General features: G+C 38.9%; 1 protein-coding gene across 2 annotated transcripts; it reads left to right on the plus strand.

Annotated features, from left to right (window-relative positions):
• Positions 1-5150: 5150 nt before the first annotated feature.
• On the plus strand, positions 5151-9884 carry SAMD9L (sterile alpha motif domain containing 9-like). Of its 2 annotated transcripts, XM_006834295.1 has the most exons (2): positions 5151-5216; positions 5691-9884. In XM_006834295.1, the coding sequence occupies exons 1-2, from the start codon at positions 5151-5153 to the stop codon at positions 9882-9884; spliced, it is 4260 nt and encodes a 1419-aa protein (XP_006834358.1). The 2 variants fall into 2 exon arrangements, with proteins under 2 accessions (XP_006834358.1, XP_006834357.1); XM_006834294.1 differs by having other exon boundaries at positions 5151-9884.
• Positions 9885-11674: the final 1790 nt, after the last annotated feature.

Genomic DNA, 11674 nt, shown 5'->3' on the forward strand with positions numbered 1-11674 from the left:
GACCCTGTACAGGGTTTCCGAGGCTGTAAATCTTTACGGGAACAGAAAGCCTCATCTTTCTCCCGCGGAACAGCTGGTAGTCTCGAACTGCTGACCTTGAGGTTCATAGTCCGATTCGTAACCACTACGCTACCAGAGCTCACAGTAACAATAGTGAGCTGAAATGGACTGGTATTGGCCATTTTTAATCATATGAATTACTGTGCTGGGAATGTCAAATTGAAGAGGAATGACATTACATTCATTGTCAAAAAGAACATTTCAAGATCTATCTTGTAGTACAATACTGTCTGTGGACGGATAATATGCCTACAAGGAAGACCATTAATATCACAATTATTTAAATTTACACACCAATCACTAAAGCCACTGATGATGAAATTAAAGAATTCTTCCAACTTCTTCAGTCTGAAATTGACCAAGCATACAATCAAAGTGCATTGATAGTTACTAATGATTGAAATGTGAAAGTTGGAAACTACAAGGAAGGATCTGTAGTTGGAAAATATGGCCTTGATGATAGAAATGATGCTGGAGATCACATGATTCATTACATCTGTGGGAAAAGATGGTAGAAAAGCTCAATAGCATCAGCCAAAATAAGGAAAGGGACAGCCTGTGGAGCAGACCATCAACTGCTCATATGCAAGTTCAGGTTAAAGCTGAAGAAAATTAAAACAAGTTCGTGAGAGCCAAAATATGACGTGGAATATATCCCACCAGAATTTAGAGACCATCTCCAGAACAGATTTGATGCCTTAGCAACTAATGACAAAAGACTGGAAGAGTTGTGGGATGACATCAAAAACATCATATATGAAGGAAGAAAATGATCATTAAAAAGACAGGAAAGAAAGAAAAGACCAAAATGGATGTCAGAAGAGACACTGAAACTAATTCTTAGTGTAGAGAAGCTAAAGCAAATGGAAGAAACGAAAAAGTAAAAGTTGAGCAGAAAATTTCAAAGGGCAGTTTGAAAAGACAAGTCAAGCATTATAACACGATGTGCAAAGACCTAGAGTTAGAAAACCAAAAGGGAAGAACACTTCCAGTATTTTTCAAGCTGAAAGAATTGGAGAAAAAAATCCAAACGTCGACTTGAAATACTAAAAGATTCTATGGCAAAATATTGAATGATACCGAAAGCCCCAAAAACAAGTTGAAAGAATACACAGAGTCACTGTACCAAAAAAAAAGTCAATGTTCAATTATATCAAGAGGTAGCATATGATCAAGAACTGTGATGGTACTGAAGGAAGAGGTCCAAGCTGCACTGAAGGCATCGGTGAAAAACAAGGCTCCAGGAATGAACAGAAGGCAAATCGAAATCTTTCAACATACTGATGTAGCACTGGAAGCTCTCACTCATCTGTGCCAAGAAATTTGGAACCTGGCCAGCTGATTTGAAAAGGTCCACACTGTGCCTTCTCCATGGAGAGGTGACCCACTAGAATGCACATATCATCAAACAGTATCATTATATCACATGCAAATAAAATTTTGCTTAAGATAATTCAGAAACAGTTGCAACAGTATATCGATAAGGAATTGTCAGAAATTCAAGCCGGATTCAGAAGAGGACCTGGAATGAGGGATATCATTGCTGACTTCAGATGGATCTTGGTTAAAAGTAGAGAATATCAAAAAGATGTTTACTTGAGCTTTGCTTGCTATAAGCCTTTAGATTGTGTGGACCACAAAAAATTATGGATAACATTGCAAAAAATGAATATTCCAGAACACTTTGTTGTACTTATGAGAAACCAGTCCATAGCCCAAGAGGCTGTTCTTAGAACAGAAAAAGGGGATACTGAATGGTTTAAAAGCAGGAACATTGTGTGACAACATTGTATCCTTTCCCCATACTTATTCAAAATGAATTCTATGTAGAAGAAAGTGGTATCAGGGTTGGAGGAAGACTCATTAACAAACTGTGACATGTAGATGATGCAGTGTTGCTTGCTAAAAGTGAAGAGGACTTAAAATATTTACTGATAAAGACTACAATCTTTGGTATGGGTTGCACCTCAATGTACAGAAAACAAAGATTCTCACAACTGCATTAATAAATAACATCATGATAAATGGAGAAAAGACTGATGTTGTCAAAGACTTAATTTGCTTGGGTCCACAGTCAATATTCGTGAAAGCAGAAGTCAGGAAATCAAACAACATATTGCATTAGGTAGATCTGCTGCACTAAAACCTCTTTAAAGTGCTCACAAATCAGTTGAGTACTAAGGTGTGCCTGATCCAAGCCATAGTATTTTCAGTCACCTCATATACATATGAAAGTTGGACAATGAATAAGGAAGACCATAGAAAAAATGATTCATTTTAATTATTGTGTTGGAGAAGAATATTAAAGGTATCATGGACTTCCACAAGAACAAATAATTCTGTGCTGGAAGAAGTCCAGCCAGAATGCTCCTTAGAAGCCAGGATGATGAGGCTTCATCTCTTTTACTTCAGGCATGTTATTAGGAGGAACCAGTAATGGTGTGGCGCTGGAAGCTAATGCGCTGGACTACAATGTTGGTTTGAATTGCAAGGTCGGCGGTTCAAGCTCACCAGCCACTCCTTGGAAACCCTATACAGGGTTGCTATGGGTCAGAACCAACTCGACGGTGCTTAACAACAAGAACAATAACAACAACAAGTCCCTGGAGAATGACATCAATCTCTGAAAATGGAGAGTCAGTGAAAACGAGGAAGATTCCTAAGGCGCTAGATTGACACAGTGGCAGCAGCAACAGGCTGAAACACAGTAGCTGTTGTGAAGACGGTGTAGCACTGGGCAGTGTTTCATTCTGTTGTGCATAGGGTTGCTATGAGTCAGAACCTATTCAATGACACCAAACAGCAATGGCACTATTTTCTCACAATAGAATCACCCAGCCCCATTTTTTAAAATATTAATTCCTGAATTTCACCCACACGTATACCCCCACAACCAATTAAATTAGTATGTTAGGACATGGAGCCCTAGATGATCCTAATGTTGTTCAGCCAAGTTTGAGAACCCCAGTTTCAAGATATTCAGAATATTCAGCTCTTGAAACTCAGCAAAGCCAGCCCTGGTGGCATTGTAGGCTAAGCACTGCATAACTAACCATAAAGTCAGCTGTTCTAATCCACCAGCTCCATGGGAGTCGGATGAGGCTGTCTGCTCCCATAAAGATCTACAGTGTTGGGAACACTATCTATGGTCACAATGAGTTGGAATCAACTTGATGGCGGTCCTGTCAGGTTGCTCTGAATGAGAATTCTCGCGGTGGCAATGGGTTTGGGCTACATCCTTTCTATTAGTTAAAACAATGTTGGTTTTCCTTCTTGAAAGGTTTCTGCCTTATATAGGTTCTGGCTTTTGCAAGTTTTACTGTATATATAAGAGGTTAGATAGATACATGGATAGATAGATAAATAGATTATACTGTGGGAGCTCCAAAAAGTTCATGGAAAAATGGAGTACCCCCCCCATGTTTCCATGAACTTTTTGAAGCCTCCATGTGCATGTGTGTGTGTGTGTCATACACATATGTGAGATTCTTGTTATTGCTGTTGTTAAGTACTGTCGAGTCAGTTCTGACTCATAGCCACCCTGTATAGGGTTTCCAAGGGGTAGCTGGTGAATCTGAACTGCTAACCTTGCAGTTCAAACTGACCTTAAAGTCTAGTGCATTGTCCCACAGCACTACAACTAGGACTCCATTATGTGAGATTTCATATATATATATGAATGTGTGTGTATATATACCTTGAGTTGGTTACAACTCATAGCAACCCTGTACTGTATAGGGTTTCTGAGGAGTGACTGGTGAATTTGAATCATTGACCTTGTGGTTCAAACCAACCTTGCAGTCCAGCGCATCAGCCTGCAGCATCATACCAGGACTCCTAAATATAAGTATAAATATGAATATGAATATTTATATATAGGTTGTTTGAACCACAAAGTCAGTGGTTCAAGTTCACCAGCTGCTCCTCCAAAAAATCTATACAGGGTCTCTATGAGTCAGAACTGACTTGATGGCACTTAACAACAATATACATATTGCATCTCTGGTGTGGCGCTATAGGATAAGCACTAGACCACAAGTTTGGTTTGAACCGTAAAGTCAGCAGTTTAGACTCATCAGCTACTTCTTGGAAACCCTATGCAGGTCGCTATGAGTTGGAACAGATACGACAGCACTTAACAACAACAACAACATATATATCTATATCTATATATCTATATATCTATATATATATAACCTGGTGTGGGGCAGTAGCTTAACAATTGGACAGCTAACCACAAGGTTGGCAATTCCAACCCACCAGTCACTCCTTGGAAACCGTATACAGGGTTTCTATTTAGAACCGACTCACTGGTACTTAACAACAGCAAATATATCCCACACACATATACACAAAGAGAAGGGAGTCCTGGTGTGGCACTGTAGAATAAGCACTGCTCTGCTAACTGCAAGGTCTGTGGTTCAAACCCACCAGTGGATCCTTGGAAATCCTATACAGGGTGGCCACTTGATGGCACTTAACAACAACAACCTGGTGTGGCGCTGTGGGTTAATGCATCAGACTGAAAAGTTGTTTGAACTGCAAGGTTGGCGGTTCAAGCTCACCAGCTACTCTTTGGAAACTGTGTACAGGGTCGCTATGGGTCGGAACCTACTCGACGGCACTTAACAACAACAACCGAGAGAAGGTGCCCTAGTTGCATAGTGGTTCAGTGCCTGGCTGTTAACCGAAACATCATCAGTTTGAACCCAACAGCCTACGGGGTAGTTCTGCCCTGTCCTTTAGGATCGCTCTGAGTTGGAGTCTACTCAATGGCAATGAGTTTTATTGTTTGATACAACAGATTATATATGCTCTTACCTCTGAAAAAGGTTATGTATAGTGAGACCTATGAGAGTGAGAACTTGTCTTGCTTTCCTGGGTCTTTCAAGTTTTTTACCTTTAACAGGGTACAGTCACCACTGAGTTTCACAGGTTTTCATGTATAATTTTTATGTGTTAATATATATATTCTATTTAATATTGCTACATATGATTATGTAATTGACTATGTGATTTCAATGACAAATATAACACTGAAGTACTTCTTGTATTGCTTTTTCCCCAAGGAAGAAAGCTACAGCTTGGATATGAGTGATCAAGTCACTATACCTGAACTGACCCGGGACTGGACCAAAGAGCATGTGAAAAAATGGGTAACTGAGGACCTTAAGGTTGATGAGAAATATGGGCAAATTCTGTTGAATGAAGAAGTAACAGGATTAGTCCTGCAGGAATTAACTGAAAAGGACCTTAGAGATATGGGGCTACCACGAGGCCCAGCACTTTTGATAAAACGTGGGTATAACAAATTAAATACAAGTTCCCTTGAAAATCACAATCAGGATTCTGGACAATTTGATCAAACAAAAAAGTCTAAAAAAAAACAAAAAAAAACCCCAGAAGAGACAAAAAAGGAAGAACCAATATCATCCAATATTGATCATGATCTCACAGAGATCAGAAATGCCAAAGAACAAGAATCAATTCTTACAAAAGTAAATGCAACAATTGAACAAAGCAGAAAAAAGAATGAGCTAAAAACTCAACCAGTGACTTGCATGCCTTATCCTTTTGACCAATTCCATGCTGGTCAACGTTACACAGAGCATTGTGTTCTACCACCTGAGACAGGACCACTCAATCTCATTGACCCCATACATGAGTACAAAGAATTCACAAACACAGACAATGCCACCGAAAAGGACAGTCTGATGAAATTTAGCAATGAAGTCTTCAAATTTGCATCAGCTTGTATGAATTCACGCACAAATGGTACTATCCATTTTGGAGTCATGGACAAACCCCATGGAGAAATTGTTGGTGTGAAAATCACTGATAAGGATGCTTTCATTAACCACTTCAATCTAATGATTCAAAAATATTTTGAAAAAAGTCATATCAAGGAAGCCAAGAAGTGTATTCGGGAGCCAAGGTTTGTGGAAGTCCTACAGCAGAACAATACACTATCTGACAAATTTGTCATTGAAGTAGATGTTATTCCAAGTCACTATGTGTGTAAAGAAAAGCATTTCTGCGTTACCATGCAAAATTGTAAAGATGGATCATGGAGACCAAACAAAGAGCATTCGCTATTTGTGAGAGATGGAGCTGGCTGCAAGGATATCCTCGCCAATGTCAAACAGCAGGATGCAGATTTCAATGAATTCATACGAAATATAAACTCAATGGTAGCACTTCGAAAAGAAGCAGAAGAAGAATTTGGAGTGAAGGCAAATAAGAAGAAAAGTGAAGGACTAAAACTGGTTAAACATCTCATCGGAAGCCAAGACTCGCTGGATAATTCATGTTATGACTGGTACATTCTTGTTATAAATAAAAGCCATCCAAACCAAACAAAGCACTTAGATTTTCTAAAAGAAATCAAATGGTTTGCTGTGTTGGAGTTTGATCCTGAATCTGAGAGCAATGGTGTGGCTAAAGCTTACAAAGAAAGTAGAATAGCAAACCTACACTTACCAAGCCAATATGAAGAAAAGACAGCTACCATTAGAGAGGTGGTATCTACTCTGAATCTTTACGAGCAGCCCAGCTGGATCTTCTGCAACGGCAGATCAGACTTAAGCGGTGAGATATATAAACCTCTAGAACCACATTTATGGCAGAGAGAAAGAGCTTCTGAAGTCAGAAAACTTGTTTTCTTTCTCACAGATGAAAATATAATGACAAAAGGGAAATTTTTGGTGTTATTTCTATTACTGTCTCCAGTGGACATGCCAGGGGATCCACTCATTGAAACTTTCTGTGCTTTCTACCAAGCTCTCAAAGGAATGGAAAATATATTGTGTATCTGTGTAAACTCACAGATTTTTCAGCGATGGAAAGATCGACTACAGACAAGATTGACAATAGCAGATGAATTAACAGACCACAGTATTTCCACTCTAAATTTAGAGCAGATAAATTGCACTATTCTTAAACAAAAATCAGTGATTCAGTCATCAAAGAGGTTTCTGCCCTCTGGTGGATCTTCTTCTGTTATCCTAGAGAAAAAAGAAGAGGATGTCTTTACTGCGCTAGAAATACTCTGTGAAAATGAGTGTAAGGACACAGACTTAGAGAAAGATAAAACTAAATTCCTCGAATTTAAGACATCAAAAGAAGAACACTTTTACCGAGGTGGCAAAGTATCTTGGTGGAACTTCTATTTTTCTTCTGAAAACTATTCTTCAGCTTTTGTCAAAAGGGACAGTTACAAAATGCTTAAAGAGTCGATAGAGTGCTGGGCAGAATCTTCTAAACCAATATTTGCAAAAATCGTCAATCTCTATCATCATCCAGGCTGTGGGGGGACTACACTGGCTATGCATGTTCTCTGGGACCTAAAGAAAAGCTTCAGATGTGCTGTGTTAAAAAATAAAGCAACCGATTTTACAGAAGTTGGTGAACAAGTGACCAGTTTGATCACCTACAAGGCATTTAGCCATCAGGAATACATGCCAGTACTTCTCCTAGTGGATGACTTTGAAGAATTGGAAAACATCTACATTCTACAGAATGCCATCCATTCCAGTTTAGCAGAGAAGGGTTTGCGATATGAAAAACCATTGGTAATTATCTTAAATTGCATGAGGACCCAGAATCCTGAAGATAGTCCAAAATCACTAAACAACGTTGTACTAAAATATCAGCTTTCTTCCAAAGAACAAAGAGCATTTGAAGCCAAACTGATGGAAATAGAAAAGCAACACAAGAACTGTGAAAACTTTTATTCCTTTATGATCATGAAAAGCAATTTTGATGAAACGTATGTAGTAAATGTTGTCAGGAATATCTTTAAAGGACAGAATGTTGACAACAAAGAAGCAAAACTCATTTCTTATCTGGCTCTACTCAATGCTTTTGTTACTGATTCTACAATTTCACTGTCAAACTGTGAACGTTTTTTAGGAATCACATGTATTAAGGCACCAGGGGTTCTTGAAACCCTAGAAAGCAAGATGGGAGCCTATTCTACACTTCTAATAAAAACCGAAGTTCCAGACTATGGGAGATACACAGGTGTGCGCATCATCCATCCTCTGATTGCCATCTGTTGTCTAAAAGAACTGGAAAGCAACTACGACTTGGATAAAAGTCAAATTGCACTAGAGTTGCTACAGGAGAAATTATTCTATAATTCTGGAATAGGAAGAGATAAATTTCTCCATGATGTGCAAACACTTCTACTTACGAGACAGCGCAAGGAGCATGGCGATGAAACAGATACCTTGTTTTCCCCATTAATTGAAGCTTTACCAAACAGAAAAATTGAAGAGGTCTTGAAAGCAGGAAGTATTCGATTCCCACAAAATGCACTTATCTGCCAAGCCTTAGCAAGATATTTCTACATTAAAGAGAAGAACTTCAAAACTGCTCTTCATTGGGCAAATCAAGCCAAAAAGATAGCACCTGAAAACTCCTATATCTCAGATACACTTGGTCAAGTCTACAAAAGTGAAATAAAATGGTGGTTGGATGAAAACAAAACCAGTAGGAATATTACTGTTACTGATCTAGAACATTGCTTAGAAACAGCTAAAAAAGCCTCAAGAGCTTTCAAAGAGTCCCAACGCCAAACTGATAGTAAAAACTATGAAACAGAGGCCTGGTCACTACAGAAGTCCCAAAGAAAATATGACATGTATAACACAGCTGGTTTCTTGGGTGAAATAGAAGTCGGTCTTTATGCCATCCAGATTCTTCAGCTCACTCCCCTTTTCCGCACAAAAAATGAACTCTCTAAGATATCTATGGCAAAGTTTTTATCAGAAATAGGAGATGGTCCAGCTGATCCAAAAAACGAATATCTCTCAACTCTTAAGAATGTCGCATCCTACCTACAAAATTTACAATCAGATTTGAAAAGGTGCTTTGATTTTTTTGTTGATTATATGGTTCTTTTGAAAACAAGGAATGCCCAGAAAGAAATTGTGGAGATCACATTAAACAAGAAAGTCAGCCGTTGTTTCAAGAAATACACAGAACTTTTTTGCCATTTGGATGTGGATACATTAGAAAGCAAAGTGTTATTCCAAGAGGAAAATTGCAGGAAAAAACTAGAAAGTCTAAGAGCAGACAGGTTTTCTGGACTTCTAGAATATCTTAACCCAAACCACAAAGATGCTGCAAACATAATGGAAAACATAGTGAACCAATACAGCTTCCTGTTTAAGCAAAATTCAAATAAGAGGCTGATAAAGGAGAAACAAAATTTCATATTGGCAAATGTTATTCTCAGTTGTCTAAAACCCAGTTCCAAGTTTATTCAGCCATTTACCACACTGAAAAAACAGCTCAGAGAAGTCTTGCAATTAGTAGAATTAACTCGTCAATATCCAGACCCTTACTTCTTGGCTTGCCTCTTATTCTGGCCAGAAAATCAGGAGCTAGATCAGGATTCCAAACAACTGGAAAAGTATGTTTCATCTTTAAATAAATCCTTTGTGTACCATTACAGACGCTTGTGTCGGTCCAAGCAGGCCAGCACACTTTTCTATCTGGGGAAGAGCAAGGGTCTCAACAGTATTGTTCACAAAGCTGAGATAGAGCAGTACTTCAGTAAAGAACAAAATACAAATTCCTTATGGCACAGTGGCGATGTGTGGAAAAAAAAAGAAGTCAAAAACCTCCTACGTCGTCTAGTAGGTCAGGCTGTTGGAAAAGTGATCTATATAGAATATGGCACAAAGGAGAAAATAAAAATACCAGTGGTATCTGTTTATTCCGGCCCACTCAGAAGTGGCGGGAACATAGAAAACGTGTCCTTTTACCTAGGATTTTCCATTGAAGGCCCTCTGGCATATGATATTGAAGTAATTTAAGAAATATTACTTCAAATATGCTTCTTCTTCTCTCTCTGTGACTTCACATAGTATTTTGATGGCATTATTGGCATAACCCTGATAATTACAATCATTGGATTCTGCTTTTGTCTCCCTGCCTTAAGGCATACAGCCTGACACACAGTAGACTCAATCACTATTCTTAAATATGCATTTTCAGACTAACATATTTAGCTAGTATGTATCAATTGATGCCCACTGGTCACGCCTAACCAACAATAGAGCAATAAAATTTGTTTCAATTCAATCTACTCAAAAATTTTCTGAACTATTTTTTCACTATGAAAACAGAGATTTAAATTAGATTAAATGAGAAAACATCTCCTTAGCTTATTGAATTCAAAACCAGAGAGCCATACCAGAATGCCACTTACCTCATCTTGATACAATAAAAACTACTGTGGAAGGTAAATCATTTGACCCTTACCTCTACTTCCCACCCCACTCACACACACATGTCCTTGTACCTCTTACCTTTCACTCAGTTTGTGGCTTCAAGTGGGGAAAGAAAGAAGAAAACAAAGTAGTAGTTCTTAGTTTTTGAAATTAAAAAAATTAGGGTCAGCCCAGGATAAAATTACTTGTGAAATTTTTGATGACTATATATACACAGGATAACAATTCCTTGGATTAGTTTGGTGATCTGCTTCTAAAATATCAGCCACTGAAACTGAGAACGTGAATGCAAAAATGGCATGGAGAGTGTCTGCATTCCTTCGACTTCACAAGGGAGAAGGAGAACCAAACTCCACATCAGCCCAAGATTGATTCCTATGTGGTGGGGATCACACATGCCTCCTCTCTACAGCTTTCTTTACCCTATTCTGACACCAACCATCCCTCTCACAGCACTCTACCCTGCTGGTTTCAATAAACTGTTGAAATGGCCACACAGAACTCAGAGACAATACTAACGACTCTGGGGTTTATTGCAGGAGTTTTGTTGTTCAGTGCTGTCAAGTCGGTTCCAACTCATAGAAACCCTAAGTGAGGAGTGGCAGGTGAGTTTGAACCACTGCCCTTGTAGTTCAGAGTACAATGCAGAACCAGAAACTCAGGATACAGAAGTTCTCCAATAAGCAACATTTCTTGTCAGCTGTATCGAAGGCATGCCTCTTTCCAATCTTTGGCCTCTCAGCCAGGTGGCCCCTTGGCCTCTACCCTGCTCCACGAAGGGCTACAAGTTTGTATAGTGCTGTTTGTAAGTGCTCAAAGGGTGCCCCATTCTGCAAGCCAGACTCCTGCCCAAAGACATTCAGCATCACACAGGGAAGTCCATTATTCTTTCTCTCCTTGCCAAGGCCTCTGTTGCTGTCTCCACCACTACTTCATTTTCCACACAAGGACCTTGCACTCTACTCATGGCTCTTCTTTCTTGATGGTCTTGAGATCCTCTGTTCCTGCTTCTGAGATAGCTCCTTCTAAACCTAATGTGATGACGAAACGAACCAATGCCTATGTGAGAGTCTCATACACTCTCTTTGCATTGTCCCAACCTGTCATTTGGTGAGAGTAACTAGGCCATGGCTAGAAGAGACGCATTGAGTAAATATGTATTTCCTAGAAACTAGAAAGTAAAGGACTACAATGACTGAGTGACAAAATATTTTGCAAGTTAGGTTGTTTCCAGCCCTTTGCTTTCAGTAAAGTTGAAAGCAGACCTAGCTGAGTTGTCAGCTGATCAATCATTAAAATATTTTTTGTGCTAGATCATTACATGATATAACTCATCACAAGTTCAAACAATTGACATAGCTGTAACAACAACA

This window comes from Chrysochloris asiatica, unplaced genomic scaffold, assembly GCF_000296735.1.
Source record: "Chrysochloris asiatica unplaced genomic scaffold, ChrAsi1.0 scaffold00010, whole genome shotgun sequence".
Taxonomy (NCBI): Eukaryota; Metazoa; Chordata; class Mammalia; order Afrosoricida; family Chrysochloridae; genus Chrysochloris; species Chrysochloris asiatica.

Coding starts and splice junctions, on each gene's coding strand:
- SAMD9L (XM_006834294.1), top strand. CDS start 5,151: ATGAGTGATCAAGTCACTATACCTGAACTGACCCGGGACTGGACCAAA.